Below are 21,356 nucleotides of genomic sequence, written 5' to 3' on the forward strand. Positions count from 1 at the left end.
ATATTGACACAAGCACTATACATAAAGAAAAAACAGGAATTTTGCCCAGGTTATACAATACAACATGGGGAGACTGGCAGAAAGTAAACAAGCTGCGCTGCTGTTCTTTATGCCACGAATTTAAACCTGAGTTAGGTGAGATGCATGCCCCGGATGGGAGCAGCGCAGCAGCGGGGCACGTGCAGGCAGAAGCAGGGGCAGGGGCAGCACTGGCCTGAGCCCGGCACCGGCAGCCGGCTGGTGGGGTGGGAAGGACTCATAGCAGTAGCTGGAGCTGTGGGAGCAATGGGAAATACGAATTAAGCCTAAGACTGATGGGCAGCAGAAATGGGGCTGGGCAGAGACCGGGAAGGAAATGCGGCGCTAAGGAGGAACTCTGCTTTGACAAGCTACACCTGAGACGTCAGTTCAGGAGCTGCCTGCTGCCACCTGCACAGGGTCTCCTGCAGAAATACCTCACGTTTTTAGCTTGCCTAGCTGAAGATTTACTCCCTGTTTCAGTGTGAATTCACGTTGTTTCTGCAGTATAACTGCCCTTCCCTCGCCCTACAGCTCTCTGTCTCTCTCTCAAATTTAGAAGACTTCAAAATAAAGAAATAACCTACTCCTTGGAAACAGAAATTCATTGTTGCATTTCTTCCTCAGTACAGTACACATAGTGGGGAAAACAGACATTTAAGTTGCCCAATTGTTTGGAAATTTGTTGTGGAAACACAGGAATACCCATTTTCTCCTCCCCCGTCTGCTCCTCAGCTAACCTGTGGAGCTCGCTGCCGTGACACGTCGTCAAAAGCAAGCAATTCCCAGGATTCGGAACTGAACTGAATATGCAAATGAACACACATGCACACACACACGCGCCAATATATATTTGCATACGTATTTATACATAAACAGTAACTATTTTTAAAAAGCACAATAACAACATCAAAAAAATCTCAGGAACAACGGCACTCTTCGTTTGCCGTAGACAGGCCTTCGTTCGCCATAGATAGACCGGACTCTGCCTGGTCTGCCGTAGGCTTCTCCAGCGGCCTGTGTCAGCTCAGATCCCAAATCCCAAACAAGCAGCTTTGGTGGGGGGTGCTAGAAACACAGTAGATGACAACAACCACCTGATGGTTAGTGGTGGAGGGGAAGAGGAATAAGTAAACAAACACAAGCAAAGTATGCAAGTTGCTTTATTAAAAGCATAGCCATTGGGCTGCTTCTGCTACCTACAGCGGCCAATAAATTCCCTCTGTCCTAATACACTCAAAGTGCCAGGATGCATTAGTCGGCAATGAGTAATTCACCACATTCTTTCGGATAATAGTCAGTTGTTGAGCTGGACTCTTTTTCATGAAGGTCAACAGCAGCACCACTATTGTGGTTGTAGAGCATGGCAGAGGCTCGTGGTACCGTAGCAACCAGATTAAAACAAGGAGCCATGCAAGGATCCCGGGTAATGAAGGCCACAAGGTTCCCATGTGGGCATAGAGGCACTTCTGTGGAGGATCAGGCCCTAAACTCACATTGAAAACCACAGGAAGGAACTCGGCACCCAGTCAAGAGGAGGAGCAGGTGTTCACGTGGCCACCAGAAAAGCCAGTTGGCCAACTGGAGTTTCCCTCTTTGTGTGGAATGATAATCTGGGTGCTGAAGCATAATTGCAGAGTTGAATTTGAGGGTGGCCTCAGTACCTTGGGGGACTCTGCGCCAACTGCTTTAAATGAACCGTGGCGGGGGGCTACGGTGACACTACTTTTTCTTGCAGGTTTTGAGACCAACCGTGCTGTTGAACTACTGTATTAATACTGTGCACTGTGGATGTAGCGCTTGCCAGTGAAGAAAGCTCCTCCACCTTTGGTTTTGTAATGTATTCTGGTGCACGGGTCTGCTGCGCCTGTCTCTGTATTAGGTTAAACGCTGCTGAAGTAGATGGGCCTAATTATGGCCTTTCATTCAAGATTAATATGAAGCCATTAAGCTGGTTTATGCAACCAGGTAGCTGAGCAATAGAAACATCTAAAACAAGTATGAGGCAATGTTGGAGGCTGAAACCATGCAATCAGCGGGCTTTTGTTGTGAAAAGGTATGGGAAACGCAGAAGCTAGCGCTGCCTTCATCTATGGACTCGAGAAAAAAAACAGGAGGAGAAGATTCTCTGCGGAAGACCAGCAAGAGCTACCAAACCCACCGCTGGTCTGACCCCAAATCAGCCGTGAGTTACGCGGGCTGGGCGAAACGGGGAGGCTTGTGGCTCCGAACACCCCGCAACGCCGCTGTTACTCACTTCACCCTGCGCTCAGCAAAATAAGCACTGGTAGCTCTCTTTCGCAGTGACGGCACATGACTGACTGCCCAATTAATTGCCAGCTTCCCCTCCGAGCAGAAACGCTCCAAAGAAACTCGGGCGTTTTTCTAAAGGCTGGATCAGGAAAGGGTGACGCTGCAGCAACGCTTCTGGGAGTTCTCTCTCCGTATTCTCCAAAACATCGCTCTTATGTTTGCGGTTGTGCAGAGTTAGGTGAGACGCAGGCAGATTTTTCTTGGTAATTAACCAGGTCTTCATTGACTTTCTTAATGCCATCCTAGGTATTTTTTAAAATTAGCGGACGTGTGGGAGAGGCTAATTAAGAGAGAAAAATCAGTTCAAGAAAAATTGAAGTTAGGTTGTAAAGAAAGAACAGAGAAATTTGAGAAAGGATTTAGGAGCTAGAGTTTACAAGACAACAACTGGATTTTGAATAAATTGATAGTTGATTTAATTGGATGATTATAATTTGGTAGTAAATTGTATTTAAACTGACTCTTCTATTGGTTTTGAGATCAATTTCTTTTAAAAAGCTTAGCGTGCCCGTTTTCTTTAAGCTCAGAGGAATGGACGAGAAGACAGGTGTAACCCCAGATCTGAACGTACACATCCACTCCCATTTTTCAACTGAACCATACTTCCATCTCCCAAGGGAAAAATACTGAAAAGGAGACATTGCTTGGGGGGCCACTGCATAGCGCTGCTATGGGACCTTCCCGTCTTTCTAAGGCGTGAAAGGACCTTTCGGGGGAGAAACTTCTTTTGGGCAACGCTGTAGATGAGTGTGAATAGGTTTCACCCATTTTGAAAGTGGGAGAGAATTTGCATACTTCTTCTATGCACCCAACGGGTACCTTTAATTTACAATCACACTACTGTGGATGGACAATTTTCAGGCTACTGTACACTTCCTTTAAAGTTCCGATGGCAGAAAAGCGCCATAAAGTACTACTTATCCCGTCACATTTATTATTTTCATCAAGGCAGGGTGCAGAAGTGCCAGGTACTTTCCGAAGAGACAATCCCTGCTATGAAGAGCAGACATCTTTAGCTTAATATTGCTATGATTTCCAGCTCCCCGTGCAAAAACACAGAACTTTCATTGTCAGGAGCTACAGAGAGCACACGCACGCACACGCACACATTAGGCACTTTGTTTTATTTTGCAAAAAAAAAAAAAAAAAAGTCTTTATATATAAACCATTTCATTCTCTCTCAAAACATTCTACAACTATACAGCTGTTTGCTCCGTCATTTGCATAGGAAATACCACAATACAAAAATAAGGTAGGGGGGAGGCAAAAGAAGCAAAACAGCAACCAATTTATGCATGTGTTTCCACGTATAAACATTTGAAGCCTTACAAAATTATTTACATCGGTTGTCAACTATTTACATTAAGAGCAACATTTCTAACTATAACAAACAAAACTATAATTTATCAAGTATATGTAAAATTGTCTTAAAAAAAAAGAGTCTATCATATACCACAAATAAATAAAGACAAACAACAGTTTTAACAAAGCTAGGTTTTCCTGCAAGACCCTTTTTTGGTATTTTTGATTGTCTATTCTAGCCTTTGGTTGACAGCTTAATATTACGGCTTGTGAAGTCCAGACACTTACTAGGTTTGTTTGGTTTTCTCCCGTTGTCTGGCCAAATCCTACACGGTCTAACCTCATCTTTGGCCCTTCGTTTACTGTTTCAAGGCTGAACACTACGGATCAAAGTCATTGTTAGCATAAAAGGGCACCGCTTCATTGACTTCAGTGGAGTTTCAGCTACTTTTGTCAGCAGTAAATTTTCCCCTGCGTGTGTCAATCTGAACAGTGGATTAACTAAACTGTACTGTAATTTTAAACAAAATTACTGTATCCTTTACCTTCTAGCAAATTACATGCAATATCCACACGAAACTAGATCATACTGGTGCTGAACCAGCTTAACATGTCTGTATATGAAAATTGCATCCTAAATCCTTCTTTTTAAAGTGATACTAAGTTTAGCTTATAGTAAGAGGTTTAACATTCTGTGTTCATTGTGACTATCCCCGTTATTTAAGCTTCCAACATTGACTTTACAGTTCATTCTAAACGTTTTGCCCTTTTAAGCAATTTGAAAACAAAATCCTGCTTTGAATATTCAGTGCACACCGTTTGAGTTAACAGGTACAAAACATCTGAATGCTTAGCTCATTTCTCTGAAGAAAAATGAAGCTAAGTTGGTACTGTTTTGAGAGGTATTTAAATAACTTTTTTTTGTAAATGTGCCGTGTTATCAAATGTAAAATAACTGCTTTTTTCAGATGATTCTTAGAAAACTTTTGTATTAAACCTAAAAAGCTGATTTGCATATTTACAAAATCTTTGTCATAGCAAACATGCAACATACAGAACAAAATGTTTTGTTCTATGGCCGTTTATGAATTTTTCTATGTACTTTATCTCCACAGAACGACTTAACATTTAAAAAAACCCCGCAAGTACTAAATATGTCCAGTAAAAACCTGACAGATTACAATCCATGGCTTTTCCACTGCATTCATTCATCTGCAGCCTCTCATTAATTCTTCTACTAAACATTGTCACAACAATGACAGTGCTTTGGTCAAAACACCGCAAGAGGAAAAAAAAAAAGTATAAAGCTGCAATGTGTCAAGACATAATACTCGTAAAGAGATGAAACCTGCTGACTAAAGCCATATACATCATGAGAGCAAACAAACAACCGAACACTCTGGTATTGTGATACAGTGTCTTCCCTTTTTTCTGCATAAATATACAAAATATACATTTCCAGTTTCTTTTGAGATTTCTTTTAAATGGATAACCCATACTCAAAAATTAAACTAATTTTAGTTGTACGTCGAGAGTCAATAGGAAATTGCATAGATACAAAACAGCCTCAACAACAAGTCCAGCTTTTAGTTCTGATGCCTCTTCATGTGGAGAGCCAGGTGATCGGAGCGGGAGAAGCTGCGATTGCAGACAGCGCACTGGAAGGGCTTTGCCCCCGTGTGCTTCCTGTAGTGGCGTGTTAGTTCATCCGAGCGAGCGAATCTCCAGTCGCAGCCTTCCCACGTGCACTTGTACGGTTTCTCACCTGAAACAGAGCAGAGAGAAATGAGAACAGCTGTCACTCTTCGGGAGAAAACTGATGTGATATCACATTGAATGGCACTGCTGTTCCAATTTAAAGAAGAAAGAAACGACAAAATGGGAGCTGATGTCTCCTAATTATTCACAGATCTATTCAATAGGCCCCAAACGAACAGCCCCTTTGTTTTTTCAGCGAATTTTGCTCTTGAATCTGTGATTTAATACCTCGGTAAAACGTTAAGAAACTTTCAAACATACAAATTGGAGACAGCTACGGTACAGAAATGCACAGAGGTAAAAAAACTGCATGACTGAAATACGCTCCCTTACGCTCCTCTCAATATGAGAGGGAGTAGGGAAAAAAAAGCAGTTTCACGTGACAATCTGGCCTAGTTTGTAACTTACGCTTGCACCATCTAAAAATGGCTAAGTTAAGTTATACAGAGCTTTTTTTAAGAGGTCTGAAATGGGAAGGAAGACTCCTATAAAGATTCTTTGTAGTGTGCAGATCTGTTCCAGAGCTTCTGATGTTTGAAGAAAGGGGCACAGTGTGTTAAAAACACAAGGGGAATAGTATTTGCTAAAATGTCAGGGGCAATAAAAACTCGCGGTATCCTGATTCGGGCTAGCTATATATATAGGAGAAAGCACCTAAAAGATCAAAGCACCCATTTTCAGAATTAAATGTCTACAATCAGATGCTTAAATAGCCGTATTTTAGAGGTGGCAAGTGCTTGCTGTCTCCATCAGCCTATATTGAGGTAGGGGGAGCATGGCGCCTCTGAAAACTTGCTGTGTCACAGCAGCTCTGAATACAACTTCGAGGTATCCATCTAGTCTTGAATATACTGGCCAAAAATATTTGCATTCGTCCATTTTAGAACTATAAATGGGGTGTTTTAAGCATGCCTATAATTTATAGATTTGTTTGTTGAAATGGGAGAAACATGAAGCCACAAAGCCAAGATGACTTCCGTGTGAAACCAGAACTTTAAGCATGTACATTCACCCGCTCGGGAGCTGGTACGGACATGATGTCACCGCACGAGCAAGCTTCATATAAATAAAGAGGCTAGGATTACCTATTTATAAGCTATTGCTTGATGTTGGTTGACAAAAACACCTTTCAGTTGGGAGAGTCGATTGCTATCTATATCCTTTAAATTAACTTGACCCACTTGGCAAAAAGGGAAAGAAAACCCAGTTTATCAAAGCACTCAGCAGCAGCTTCATCTGGAGCAGAATCAGACCCAGGCTGAGCTTTCAAAAAGTCCTTTCCAACACATCTTACAGATCCTCTCCCTCTCCATTGGTCTCAGACCTCTACCCTCACAGTCTCAACCCTACAGCACTTGTGGAGTGACTCCTACTTTTCCCTGTTTTATCATCACACAAGCACATGGAAGAAGAACAGGAGCCAGTATCCTGCAATCAGACTGGTTTGTTCTGCACCAGTCACGCAAAGAACACCATTTGAGAAACTCAAAAACATTACTTCAGACTCGCTAATTTATCATTCAGGTGAAATTATGAAACTTGTTTTGTCTGGGAGTTTCTACTGCTTCTTCTGATCAACTAACTAGTAACTTTCTGTCTACTACTAAGAGCAGAATCAGCCCTTTGCTCACAATGGGGACGTGACTTCATGTTGGCAACACAGTTAAAACCAGAACCAGACCTCTACAAGGAAAATTTAACGACCCAGCCGAACAACCACCTCTTTGCATAAACGGTGACTGGGATTTCTTGAAATTACAGTGGAAATATATCATCCCTTAAGAAAAACAAACTTAGAGCCTGGGAACACCTCTCACAGAGTTCAAAATTATCTCATGGATGGCAAAGCAGAACACAAATTACTGCAAATTTCTACCACAGTTGAATTTACTCTGCCTGATGCTGATTGAAGACTGGAATGATCTAGGACTCTTTTTTGCTTCATGCAACATATACTATAGGTTAAAATACAGATTTCATTCAAACCCAGTGCATAAAGCTTTTCTAACATCCGAGAAGCCAGTTGAGATAACACATTTGGTCTTCACGGCAGAATGACAGGCAAGGTCTCTATTCAGCGCAGAATCTTTTGCAGTATATGCATCATCTTTTATGTATTTAAACTGGGTTATTAATGCAGTCTGTAGAAGACCGTGCTGCTGATCCATAGGCATAGCACCAGGGAGATCTTCCCTGAATACTTTGTGTTAAAACACACATGCACACACGGAGGTTGCACAAAAGCATTACTCCGGCATTCAAAGCACCTTAAGGTAAAGCCAGTGTATTTCTTTCTTTTTCTCCTGTCTTTCCCCTCTTCCCCCACATTAGCTTCAAACTCTTCTTTAAAAACCTTCACTTAAAACTGTCATATTATACTTGATGCTAAACTCCCAATCTTGCAATCCTCCCACTCTTAACTGCCCAGGGAGAGCATATATATGGTCAGGCCTCTGTATACTCCAAACACTTGTTTATCCATTTTGCAGAATTACACGGGGAATGAGAGAAATGGTAAAGAGGTCAGGGAAATAGCACTTGTTGAACAAAAGCCGAGGAGTATCCAGACCGAACCAGACGGGAATGGGGACCCAGAGATTAAAATAACAGTTTCCAAACTTGGTGTCAAGGAAATATTGAAGTATGTGAAACTTTACGCTACACTGTACTGGAAAAGCAGTCTCAAAGTTGTCCCGTGTAGGTGGTACCTGACCCCGTCTGAGTCCCAACAAAACTGCTGCCCCCTGTTAAAACTTTTTCTAACCTGCGAGCAGCATCAGCAGGTGATATGAAGGCTCTTGGCATATGAATCACCAGCAGTCGGGGCAGCGGTGAACCCTGTGCCTTGCTGGGCGCCACAGCTTCCAAGTCAGCATTGAATCCAATGGCCAGACCCCCATCAAACCCCAGGGGACCCAGCTTCCCAGAGATACCATCTAGAAACTTACCCCACTGTCACGGTCACTTCACTGCCTGCCACAGCCACGAATCCTCACAGGCACTGGCATTGCTCAGGGGAGAAGCTAGGCAGTGCCATGCAGAACAGTGCCGTTCCTCCTTGCCGGCTGGCTTCTGTAGACCTGAGCTAAACCGAGCAGCGCTCAGGGGATGTGCGGAGGGGAACGAGCCCCTGCCTTACACAAATTGTTTTAACAGTGTTACTTTTATGTACTGGAAATTAAAGCCAGAATGCTGCTTTTAACCCCTGCTTTGGCCAACAGTGAGAACCGGAAAATGTATTTTTAGCGCCAATGTAGAGGCCCAGATTATTTTGAATAAATCCTACGGGTAAAATACCGAATATCTATGTTTGCAATGCTAGTTTCCGTTGGAAAATTCTATTTAAGAACTGAATCAATTTCAAATGTTTTCTTTTTGGGCAAGGAGGAAGGGGGGCAAGAAAAAGAAGGTGGAGATTATTTTCACTCCTTTAAAGAAAGCAGAAGAACAACTAGCTGGTAGCATTTTCTCTCTCTCAACCTATACACATGCTTTTTGTCACTTAGCAGAAATAAGAATTTGATTTAAGTTCCTGCGGCAAGGGAAAAAGAGCCTCACGTTACATATTTCCTGAAGTGATCCTACTTCTTTGCTATGCTGACTTTAAAGCGCTGAGAAATCCGGGGTTGAAGATTTATTTAAAAAAAAAAGCAGGTATACACAACAAGGGACACTGAACCCTTTATCCACTGTTTTCATTGGCTACATAGTAATGTAAGATTTGTTTACTTTAATGATTGTGCGAAATACAGTAGCTGTAAAGTTTCAGAAATATTTGGTTTTCCTCCAGCAATTTAGGGCTTCTATAGGGTGTTAAACCAAGAATGCCACTGGTCATCAAATACGAAGGCAGTACAGCGCGGTTACTGGAACACGATCGTGGTATCAAACAGATATTTCACTGTAAAAGCAAGAAAACAGCTAACTCCTCCACTTCAGGGGAGCTTCCACGGGATTTGTTAGAATGTCAACACTGTTCAACTAAAACACCATGGAGGAAGCTGGTACCGATTTCCAGCCAAATAGCACACTCCAACCCTTTCTTCCCAAGCCAGAAATATTATACACAGCACTTCTGGGAAACAGAACTGCTTTCCTTTAAATTATACTTCAACAGGATAGGGATTTCATAAGTTTAATTGGATTTCTGCATAACCTCCTTCCAGTATCATTGATTTAAAATATTTTGCTAGGCTTATACATCACAAAATATATTTTTACGTTAATATGTATCCATTCTCCAGTTTAAAAAAAATACATTTGTGGAGCATGAGAAACAGACTTGTACTTGAGCACAGAAATTTTAAGCCCTAATGTTTAGTTTGGAAACTCTTTTACAGAAAGCACCTAACAAGAGATAAGGGAGTTTAACCTGAAAGGGGACTATTTTGCTTGCAATGTGTCTGTCTGTTAAAAAAATTATTTATAATGCTGTGAGATTGCAACGACGTCAAAAAGATGTCTGGATAGCCCCATGTACCATGCTAACCTAACCAGCCACTCCAACAGATAAACTATCCCAAGGCAGATCCCAAGGTTCGGGATCCTTGCCGATACCACAAGAGAATGGTCTGGACCAGTGAGGCACACCACGTTGGCTCTTCTCCCTTCAATTTACCTTCTTGGCATTTCGTTGTTTTGAAATACACTGACTGCTTTCCTAACATTAATTCTAGCCACTGGCAGCAGCCGTCGTGGCCATGCTCATTTGGGTAAGGTACAGTGCCACCAATGGGGGGGTGACGCTTATTTTGAAGACACCCTCTATCTTCAACACATAGCCTCTGTTGAAGAAAATGTTTCTGTTTAAAATTCTGTTTGGAAAAAACGAGTCACTGAAAACCTCCATTAGTGATGAATTTCCCCATTAACAAGAAAATAAGCTTCCTTACTTCACCAGAGTTGTGTGACTTTATTTCTGCAATTCATGGCTAGGACAGCTTTCTTTAAATATAAAGCTGCAAACAGCAAGAGCTGGATTTTCAAACCTGAAGTTAGGTAACTCCATTGGTATGCAGAAATACAAATACAGGTATTACACCAGCCAATGCCTGCAACTTCTCTTATTTCCTATCAGAAATGTCTGTCAGAACGGCGAGTTTGCAGCTTTCTTGAGGAAGAAAAAGCAGCACGCTTTTCAGACGCCAAAAAGACAACACCTGATTACAGCTTGTAAGGGTATAAAAGTATAAAGACACCCCCCCACCATTCTTTCCATCGTTTTAATATTACTTTATTATTATGGAATTGTTTCTAGTGCAAGTGTTTGGCATTAAAAAATATCCAAGTAGGTGTGATAAAAAGGTGGTAGGCAAAGCAGAAGTTTCTGCACCATAACTGCACCAGTTCTGTACATAACCTATACTATGCCCAGTTTTAAAACAGGTTATTATAAAGATTTATGTTGTCTCAAAGTTTTCTGCTGCATTTGTTTTCAAATTTTTCACATCTTAACATCAGTTGTCTTAGATCTCTGACATGCTGTAGCCTCAAATTTCTAGAAGAAGTAAGAACAAATGAAATGTTTTTCCTCTGTTTTAGTTTGCCTGAAATAGCTTTCCTCTAGTTCGCAGCATCACGGTTTTAAACTCCGGTGTCTTCCAGGCTGACTGGAACCAAAATTAGTTGCTTGGGTGTATATCTGCACTCATTCAAAAGAAGTTTTTAGCTCCCAACATTTACCTAAAATTAGACCTTCATTCTGCCATTGACTAAGTGCTGTAGCCATTGTTAAAAGCAGCTTGTTGGTTGGGTTTTTGCCCTTTTTTAAGACAGGGGGTTTTTTTTAGAGAAAGAGCAGAAAGTTGAAATTTCAAAATAAAAAAATCCCCCAGGTGTTTAAAAGCTCTTTAGTGCACTGAAATTCGCGGTTGTCGAAGATGGAGATGGATCAGAGGGCTGACGGCACGCAAGGTACCTCCAGCTTATTTTGTGAGCGACAAAATAAATTTAGTCCTTAAAACATCCAGCTCACCAGTGATATGAATGCATAAGATATGCTGCACATTTTTAAATGTGATAAAGCCTCTGCCTAGTATAGTAACGGCTAGAGGGTGACCATTAAGTACTACTTTACAACGAAGCCACATTTTAAGGAATCCTGTAACAGAGAGCTGTTGCGCTTCGTAAGTCCGATCACTGATAAATCAAGCAGTATTTGATCTCTTTCTAACAAAACCACGAACAGGAAGAAAGATAACTGACCGGTAAGCAAAGAGGACAGTCAAAAAGAGCCGTGCATCATTCACTTTCTGACTACAGAGGCGCAGAAGGCATTATCTTCCCAGAGCTCCCACCAGTGCTTGAAGCACTCTTATTTTGCTAAGTGTTGTCTTACGCAGTTCAAGGATTACTGGGGAATCTTGACTGGCCTGTGCAGCGGTTTATTTTCTTTCTGGCATAACATTCTGCTTAACAGAGGTGGTCTCTCTTCAAGGAGATACGCAAACAAAGAGGAAAGGAATTTTTTTTTTAAGTAGGTTTATAAGAAATCCATGCCATCTGGGGTGCATGGCTGTGTCTGCAAGTCCTGTGCTGAAGAACACGTTTCCTCATCTATGCCTGTGGTGCAAGAACAGCTCTTTAGCTCTCACACCAATAACACTGGCTCTTGTACAGTCAGATAAGAGGTGCTCTTAAAATGGAATTTATTAAACACGTACTGTGGACTTCCAGATTTCCATCTACTGTATGCACACACACATAAAAAAAAATAATGAAAGCAATACATTAAAGCTATTTTAACTCAAAGCGAAGCACTGTACACTTGCCAAAATCAAAGGTTTTAATATGTCCTTAATCAGACTTGTTAGAGATCACTGCATATAAATAATGCAGCCTGACAGGACAGGAATGCTGCTACCAAGATACTCAGACTAAACTAGGACATTACTTAAATGTTTCTAATCTTTCACCAATGGGAGGTGCAGGTCATCTAACAAACAACAAACACACTACCCTGGAACCAGGAGTCAATCGTCCCAGTCAAGCTCAGAAATTAATTACAATAAGGAATGTCTAATCAAATAATGGAAAGTTTTAATCACCGGCAATTGCTGAGAATCTTGGGACTATATTAGCCTATGTAGGCCGGTCTCAAAATGAACTATATTTAAAGCCGGTTTCTTAGGTCAACAGTTTCCTTATCAGGAATCAAATATCCTGGAACTGAAGTTTAATCCTCTCAGGGAGCAATTGACAGAAACAACAGGTTTTTTAAGCTTTCATGCTTAGAGGGACTTTCTAGGCTTTTAATCAAAAAGAAAATATTAGGCTTTTCTTTTCAGTATCTAAAAATCTAACAGGAGTACCCCTCACCTGACACCTTGGAATTTAATTCCTGCCTCACAAAAATTGCGTGCTGGACACTCATGTAAATGACCAGTAATATTTAATTAAAATTTACATTTATGTTGCTAAGACTTCACCCTCTTTTGAGCAACACATTCAAACATGTCTCATTTAGGTTATGACTACAGATAAAAAACCGGATCAATTAATCCCAAGGTCTGTGATCATTCACAAAGTGTTTGGAAAAAAATGCATTATTTTCCCTTAAACTGTGGTTTGCACAGGAAAATAACGTACTTCCATTTCTCACACAGGCAACTAATGGATTTAGCAGAATTCATAAATAAAAGATACCAACATATTCTCCAGCAGTGGCTAGCAACGCTGCACTTTAATGCACTTTGTCAACAGTTTTATTTAACTCTCCTCCATTTTTCCTTATTGTCTCTATCAATGATGGCATTTAATGACACCTCCTTAAAGTATAATCTGTGCAACTGACTCATCTAACAGATTAAAGAAGCAGAATCTGCACAGAAATATTACTTAATAGTTATTTTCATGATGCAAAGATACTTCCAGGATGAGGTTTGCTACGTACACAGAACGCTGCAACCACGAGCAAGGCAGAGTCTTTCGGGGCCTCCGTTCCCCACTTGTACACCGTGAGTGAAATCTCTCACCTAAGTCTCAGGATGATTTGAGTCAATACGTGTTTTTGCAAGGTGCTTTTTTTTCCAGCTGGAGTCCAGCTACCACTCGCCTTTCCTTCTGAACAACGGGCATCCTGAATTCCCAGGCAATTCCATATGGTATCACCTTTAACAAGCATCCGTATACAGCTACGGTAAACTCGGAGCGCCAAGTCCTATGGACTGCTGAAGTCTATTGCACACAACTGGTTCTAATTCTGATGTACCATCAGAGCCTAATTCTGGATCTATTGAGGCAGAGATCTAAATTAAAATAAAACATTTAACACCTTGAGGAACCACACAAGTCAGCAGCTGTCCCATGCCTATATAAACATTTGAAATAACTAGGGACGGTGAAAGTATTTTGAGTGCATCTCATTTAGAGAAATGCCATTTCTCTTGAGTTATCTCGGCTTCCACTTCCCATCACCAAATACAAACTAGATCTATAGATAGAGATGAAATAGTTCTGCAGTTAATGCTAGAAACTATTAATGGCAAGTCCACCATGTGACCAGAGAACATGCCTGTACAAAGACTCTGTATACGGAAAACCAACATGCAGCTGGAAAATGTCCTCAATGTGCGTGCCTTGATGTGTTCAAAACAATGACAGATTCTCCTCTTAAAACCATACACAATTCTGAAGTGTGCAGCTGTTCACAGAAATAAAATTTAAAAAAAAACAAACCAAACCACCCTGAAGCCAGCAACTCTCCTGCAGCGTTACAGGTAGGGTACAGGTAGGGTATTCCAGATGCCTGCATACCAAGGGCTCAACTTCCACAGTCCAAGTTTTTAACACATAAAGAAATCTAACAGGGTAAGTTATAGGACCGCTGTTTCTAAAGGATCACTTGAGATGCATGTATATACTTGGATGCCAGAAAAGGAACCGCAGGAGGTTTGTCTACAACAGAAAAGTGACTGCTTTTCACTGACATTTGGCACGTTTTCCAAGTTGGATACATGCTGTTATGCCAGAGCCTTAAGGTGGTTTTACTGCTGGACAGCCTGCAATAAATGCATAACCCCCTCTGCCATTATATACCGTAGTTGCACAATGCCCGTTATGAAACGAAACCTGTTCCATGACTAACAGGTAAAATTATTTTAAAAGACAATCCCTACTTCAAAAGGTCAAAAAATCCAATCTGTTTTGAGAGATGTTCCAGCAGGTACTTTAACATACTGAATACCATTTTACCTGTTTCAGGAATAACTAATATCAAGTTAAGATACCATACTGAAGTGATTTAAGGCATTAAAATGTACCAGACATCTGCTCCAGAACTGCACGGAGATGGATACAAAATGTCCTGTATCTTTGCAGCATTTGTATCTTTGTTCATGTTCAATTTTGGGGTTACCAGTTTACCAACAACTAAAATTTACTTCATAATTTACAAACGCTGAAGCATTACCTAGAGAAAGAAAAATGGGTGCCTGCTTCAGCGACTGGTACAAATACATTAACCTTGCCTATCTCTTTATGTGAATACTGTATTCCTAATCAACAGCAAAAGTCCAGTGTAATTACATTAAATTACACAGAATAACTATACCAGCTTATACCATCTGACTTGGTGTAAGGTAAACACCTTGGGAACACCTACGAAGAAAAATGTAAGAGATTTTCCCCTTGTCCATCTCCTGTAGCTTTATTTAAATGTAATTTATAAAGTCTGACAGTGTGTTCATATCTGAATTGGAAAAAAGACTACAGTCTACATTCCACCTATCAAAAAACAACATTTCCCTTAGATTTGTTTTCAAAAAACATCTACTAAACCCAGTGAAAACCTTTCAGAAGGGAAAGGTTGTTAAATAAATACTATGAAAAGGCTGAGATTTTCCAATACAAAAGGAAAACCATAAGGTCTGTCTTGAATTTTAATGGCAGACAAACTTTGCTGCAGGCTCTTTTATTTTAAGATGACAGATTGCTGAGAAGGGTGGGGACTGGTTGGGATGAGAGAGGCTGCAGCCAATTTTAAAAGGTATTGTTAAGAAACTAAGAATAAGGAGAAAACAACTTCAGTGGTCCATGATTACTAAAGAACGGGTTTAGCCAGATAAACAGGTCTGCTATCCCTGGAGGGATTTGAAAGAGTATCACACACAACTTTATTAAAATGGATTACGTGACACTTGCTTTAGACTTTGAAGGTAAAAGCTTCACAAGAGTCCTTTTTATAAAAAAAAAAAATAATTAAAAAAAAAAATCAAAGCTCAATAGTGCTGTATGAATTCATAGTTCTGGGGGATGTGGTGCACAGAGGCACACACCCAAATTTAGCCCTCGGCATCGAGCCCATCTCTTTGGAGATCAATAGCGAGATTCCCCTGCACTCCTGGAGGAGCTGTGCAACTTCACAGGTTTCCCTGAGTTTGCGCCCATTTACTTTAACATTCAGTAAATCAATTTACAGGACTGGGTAATACACATTTCAACCGTATGTTAAGGCAGAGATCAGAATCGGTGCTGGAAATCTTCAAGTATTAAGTGAATATTCAAGAGAGTTAAACTAATCCAAACTCTGAAATAATGCAGGTAACAGGATACGGACTCACATTCTTGCAGGTAATGCACGCTTTAGACAGTTTATCCCTTCATTCATCTCCCCAGAAGACCCTTTGTATTACAGACCTGCTTAAGTTCACCAGATTTTTATCTAAAACAACATTCTTGTTTCCATGAATACATCAGCTCCTCTGACCTTTGCACATTTATCCACATTTCTAAGGTCAAATATGTATAGGCAAAAAAGTGAAGGCAACGATAAACATTAGTGACTCTAAGCAATACATATTAGCGATGTGGTATATGTTTCTGTGCACACAAGTATTAACTTTATAAACCCTAAAGTCATTACTACTCAAGGTACAAAAAAGATATAAACTGATTTGACAAAGGAAAAGTGTACATTTCAAATGATGACTATGTAATGTTCATTTTTAGACTAAAGCTTTGCTTTTATCTCTCTTCCTAGTTACTGTATAATGGCAAGCAAGATATTGAAAACTGGTATTCAGTTGCTGGCTAAAGTGCGTAAGTGGAAATCGCACTCTTAAACTTACAGATTATTTATTAAAGAGCAATGGGATTATACTCTCTGACATTAGTCAGAGAGTATAGTGGCATGGTGGTGTTGTTGGGTTGACGGTTGGACTCGATGATCTTAGAGGTCTCTTCCAACCTTAATGATTCTATGACTCCATGACATTACTCAGGTTTATAGGCTCATGAAAATATTCCCTTCTTACTAAACTTGCTGGTAATGAGTGATTATATGTATCAAAAATATTTCTAACAGTGTTCTTGTTTAGCCTATTACTAATGCAAAGCAATAATCTTTGTACAGTTGCTTTTAATTTTTTTACTGCGACTGCAACACAGGTAACTCATTTATCAAAACAAAATGTCCATAGTAACATTTAGCCTGGAGATACTCGACTTCTTTACAATAATCCAACGATCCATTCAAAATAGCTGCTGAATAAAAGGCCTTGTTTCTATAGAGATAGTGAAACATTTTGTTAGATCATAGCTCACGCTAATCGTTTTGTTCTGACTTTTGGTTTGAACTTAGGTGAACCCCCATTACTCGAACGGCACAGCCGTAGAGCCTGCTTCAATAAGCCGGTTGCTTGAACTGCGACTCGTGTTGTGCTCTGAATCGAGGCCCATGCATAAAAAAGCTGGGGTTCATACTCGGTTTTAAACACAGGAGTCGCAGCCCTCTCATTGATTTCTTTACCAAATCAGTCATGTGCTTTTCACTGATTTAGCATGACCAGTTCTGTACTAAGATCCCAGCAAAGAACTATCCTAAATAGTTTCAGGTGTGCTGTTAGGGAGCTATGTTTTTCTCCCTGTCTCCCTCTCTCCTCCTTCCCCCTGCCTCAGCAGGTGAACGCTTAGGAACAGCACCTAGGGCGGTTCCACCTCCCAACCGCTGTCCTCTGCATGCATGGCTCCTGCGCCCACGCACAAGCAACGCTCTGTCCCCAGCTCCGCTCCATGCGGGCTCATGAACGGGGACTGCACCTGCAGCTCCAGGCGGAATTTGATCGAGGTACAAAAAGCAAGTGTGACACACTGACACTTTTCATTTCCTCCATTTTAATGTCTCTCACCGACAAAAAATTGAAATTATGTCTTTTTTTTTTTAAATAAATATATAAAACCACTTGTCTTAAAAACAAAGCACACTTAACGCTAAGGACAAAGCAAATGGAGATATCTTGGGAGTTTTCATGACGTTTCTGAAAAATTCTAAGATTAAATAATTGTAACAGGACAAAGAGAAAGCCCAAACCGGAAAATTCTATCTATTTAGATAAATCTTGAAAACTATAACATGTTTACTATGCTTAATACATTATTCAAGGGAAAAAAGTCCTTTTCTTTTTTTTTCAACACTTTATGGCATTTTAGATTGAAAAGGAAAGTTTCCATCTGTTTTATTCTTAGCTATTTTGAGTTCTGTATTATAAAAGGTTTAAGAAAACCGCATTAAGAATAAAAGCAATTTCTCCTCTCACTGACCAAACCTTAAGTTTTTCTTAACGGAACTGCCAGCCTGAACCCACACCACTCTACTGAAAACAGGGAGAAGATGGCAGATCAAACACGCTTGCTTTCTCAGAAAATGTGTAAGCCATGAACGAACAAGAGACAGTGAGAGAGTGAGTACATACCTGTGTGAGTTCTCAGGTGCGCTTTTAAGTGAGAAGACTTTGTATAAACTTTCGTGCAGCCTAAAACAAAACAAAACAAAACAAAAAAGCAGAGGGGCATTTCAGTAGGGAGAACAGGAACGCTCCATGTTACGTTTAAACTTCCTCACTCAGTGTTGGGGTACTACCTGGGAAAGTTTAAGTTTACTACCTTCCGGCACCATAATCATTTAGAAGCAAAATTTGATACAGAAAGCTCCTAGGGAGATGTTGCTTTACACGGAAAAGAGAAAAATGCATATGTTTCTGTTAGACTTATTGGTCTGTACTACATTACAAGGTAGTACAGACCAATAGCTGCTGTACTACATGTACAGTAACACCTGCTACATAAATTAACAATTCGGAGGGGGACTTTATTTTTTAAACGTTTCCTAGAGAATTTGCTCAAGCCAGGCTCGGTGTCATCATTACCCAGGGCTCAACATAACTCTTCCATTGAGCATTTATCATACTGCACACCATTCGGGTGATACACCGCTGAGAGTTACGTTGGCGAAGGGGGAGATGAACCACGAGCAGCAACTTCTCTCTGTGCTCGGATGGGTGCAAGCATCTTGTATCTGGGATCACGTACTACGTGGAGGCACGGTTTATAGTCAGGTTCCTCTTCCCCTTCAGCATAGGAGAAGGAGAGGCCGGAAGGGAATCCATCTGTGGAGTTTTCAGAGGTAGCTTTAATAGATCATGCGGGCAGTCGAATCCCCTGTTTGTAACAGGGAAGATCCGGCCGTGGCCTCGGCTACCGGGAGCTGAAATGATTCTTTCAGCACCAGCGGATTCAAACTGAGCTGTACTGCGTTGGACAAACTGAACCTCTGCTCCATCGCGGATATTGGAAAAGTGGAGCAGGAGCTGCATGGTCACACTGACTTATATTAGAGAAGGCCACCTTTTTTTCTTTTTTTTTCCCTATGGGGTACAAGTTTTGTAACATGGTAAAATGAGTTTAGGCATTTAAGAGAGTTAACAAATGACATGAAGGAAAGGGTATAAGTTACTTAAAGAATGTGGAGTGTGCCACACAAAATAAGACAATAAAGAAGAGAAATTCTTCTTTAAGAAGAAATTATTTGGTTCTCCCTAGGTATAGACTACAGCTAAAGAAAACTACTTATACCTCGTCCATGATTATTCACACTTTTTTTTATTGCAAGAGCTGGGATTTTTTGGCACGGATTGCTTACCAGGATAGTCACAGTAGTGGATACGTCTTTTCTCCAAATCTGGGTTACTTCTCCTGTTGTATCTGACTGGTTGGATGTTCTGGGGGGTTATGGGCAGAGTCGCTGGTAAATTCGGATTGTGAATTGCCAGCTTGGAAGCTATAGTTGCGGCATACGATGGAGGAGGGGTTAAATTCTGGAGCATCTCTGCTTGTCTATCTGGACTTCCAGGCTCTGAGCTTGGGGGTGAAGGAGGGAAGTAAGTGGCCTGCTGCTGCAGGAACTGGTTTGGCATGGTGTAGGTGCAGGGGGGGATGCCCTGGAACTGTTTCATCGCAGTCTGTGGAACAGCCGAGGAGAGCGTGTTAAGGCCCGCCATGGCTGACGGCATGGAGACATTGTTAAGGGAGTCCATCACGGCTGCCTGAGTAGTAGTGTTGGGCATATCTAAATCCGGTGAGCTCAAGAGCTGATATAACTGGCCTTGCTGGGGCGTGACGGAAAGATGAACATCTGGAGTAGGAAGCTCCTGCTTGATGAAGATGTTGTTCACATCGGGAGTTTGGTGGGAGCTGAAGATGCTGGTAAATTCGGGGAGGGCCTGAGTGGGGGCAGGGGCAGTAGTTTCGCTCTGGTGACTGAAGATGGTGACCGGCTCTGTCTTGATGTGGGTTACACAGGGTCGCTGAGATTTGTACAGGCCAGTTCTCAGGTGGCTAATGTCGGGGAGGAAGACGTTCATGTTGATGCTGTAAGGCAACCCTTCGCTGTCAGTGAAAAACTGGTCTACAACTGAGGCACTGTCTCTTCTGTATTTCTTATGTTCGGGGATGACGGGAACGGGTGGGAGCTGAGGTGCCAGGTATTTCTCCATTTCACATCTTGTCTACAAAAACAAAACACACCACAATACACATGATTTGTTACCAACTAAGAAAGATGACGGCGTGCAAGTCGCGTGAGGCTTGGCAAATAAAAGGCAATACTGTTCAGCCAGCCACAAGCTACCTATGGAGGAAGTTATAAACATTCATGCTAAGGAAAACCTGTCTTTTCTAATCGGCGCACTAATCAACATCATCAAGGACAAGGAGATAAAAGTCATGGCACAAGTCGTTCACGCAAAGCAAGCATTAAGATACGACACACTTTTCATCTTTTATGCCTACAAGACAGTGCGAGGCGCAGAAATGACAGGCACCGTGCCTAATCTGCAGATCTCCTGCTCTGGAATTCACTGCTCCAGCAGGGTGACTGCCTATCTGTTTCACCCGCTTCTCTTTGAAATGCTAACTCTAAAAGCCACATCCTCAGCTGGCTATTTGAATGCTAATACTTCAAATAATGTTTATATATATATATTCTATACTTCCAGGATTTTTCATCCTTAAAAGAAAGGTATTTGATTAGAAATACGACACCAAGGCGTAAAGTTATAAATAATACCGAATAAAAAGAAGACGGGTTGACTGCATCAGAGTACCCTTTGTGTAAAGTGTCTCCGGGACTACACTTAAAAAAAAAAAAAAAAAATCTACGCAGTGTATAATTGGCTAACAGCGTGACAAACATGTCCCTATCCATGTTTCGGTCCTAGGAGAGCTCTTTAATTACTGGGAAATCATTCTCTTAGCGTAGTGGTGCGAGGGAATCCGTGGGTGGCTGGAGCCCGATACATTACTGGTACAGTCATCGGCAAAACATTTATCACGCACTCTCCAGTGGGCAAATGCTACATTCCCCCCTGCCCTGTCAAGACTGCGCTCATACCAGACCCGTTTAGCACCCCGCAAGAGAAAGCAGCTGACAAACAGCAACTCTGCCCGAAAGTGGATTTTAGAACCCTTCTTCAAAGACCCCCGGTAAACACCACAAACAAACAGAGCCGCCTTCCCGTCCCTTTGATCTGGATCTGCCCCGACATGCCAGGCTACTTTTTCCAACTCTTGTTTACGAGCCGAGGGCAGCTCGCTTTGAAGACGGGAGTTATTTATTCGTTGGGGAAGACACCGCCGAAACGCAGCGCCCGACAGACCGCTGCCCGGCACCGGGGGTTCCCCCGTCCCACCAC

At 41.4% G+C, this 21,356-nt stretch overlaps 1 protein-coding gene across 1 annotated transcript; it reads right to left on the reverse strand.

The window, feature by feature from the left end:
* Positions 1–3,477: 3,477 nt before the first annotated feature.
* On the reverse strand, positions 3,478–20,165 carry KLF5 (Kruppel-like factor 5 (intestinal)). Its single transcript, XM_009323521.1, has 3 exons — positions 19,307–20,165; positions 18,081–18,140; positions 3,478–5,398 (listed from the first exon to the last, which is right to left on the reverse strand). The coding sequence occupies exons 1-3, from the start codon at positions 20,157–20,159 to the stop codon at positions 5,220–5,222; spliced, it is 1,092 nt and encodes a 363-aa protein (XP_009321796.1). The 5' UTR covers positions 20,160–20,165; the 3' UTR covers positions 3,478–5,219.
* Between the last annotated feature and the right edge of the window lie 1,191 nt (positions 20,166–21,356).

Source organism: Pygoscelis adeliae, unplaced genomic scaffold (genome assembly GCF_000699105.1).
Source record: "Pygoscelis adeliae isolate BGI_AS28 unplaced genomic scaffold, ASM69910v1 Scaffold44, whole genome shotgun sequence".
NCBI lineage: Eukaryota > Metazoa > Chordata > Aves > Sphenisciformes > Spheniscidae > Pygoscelis > Pygoscelis adeliae.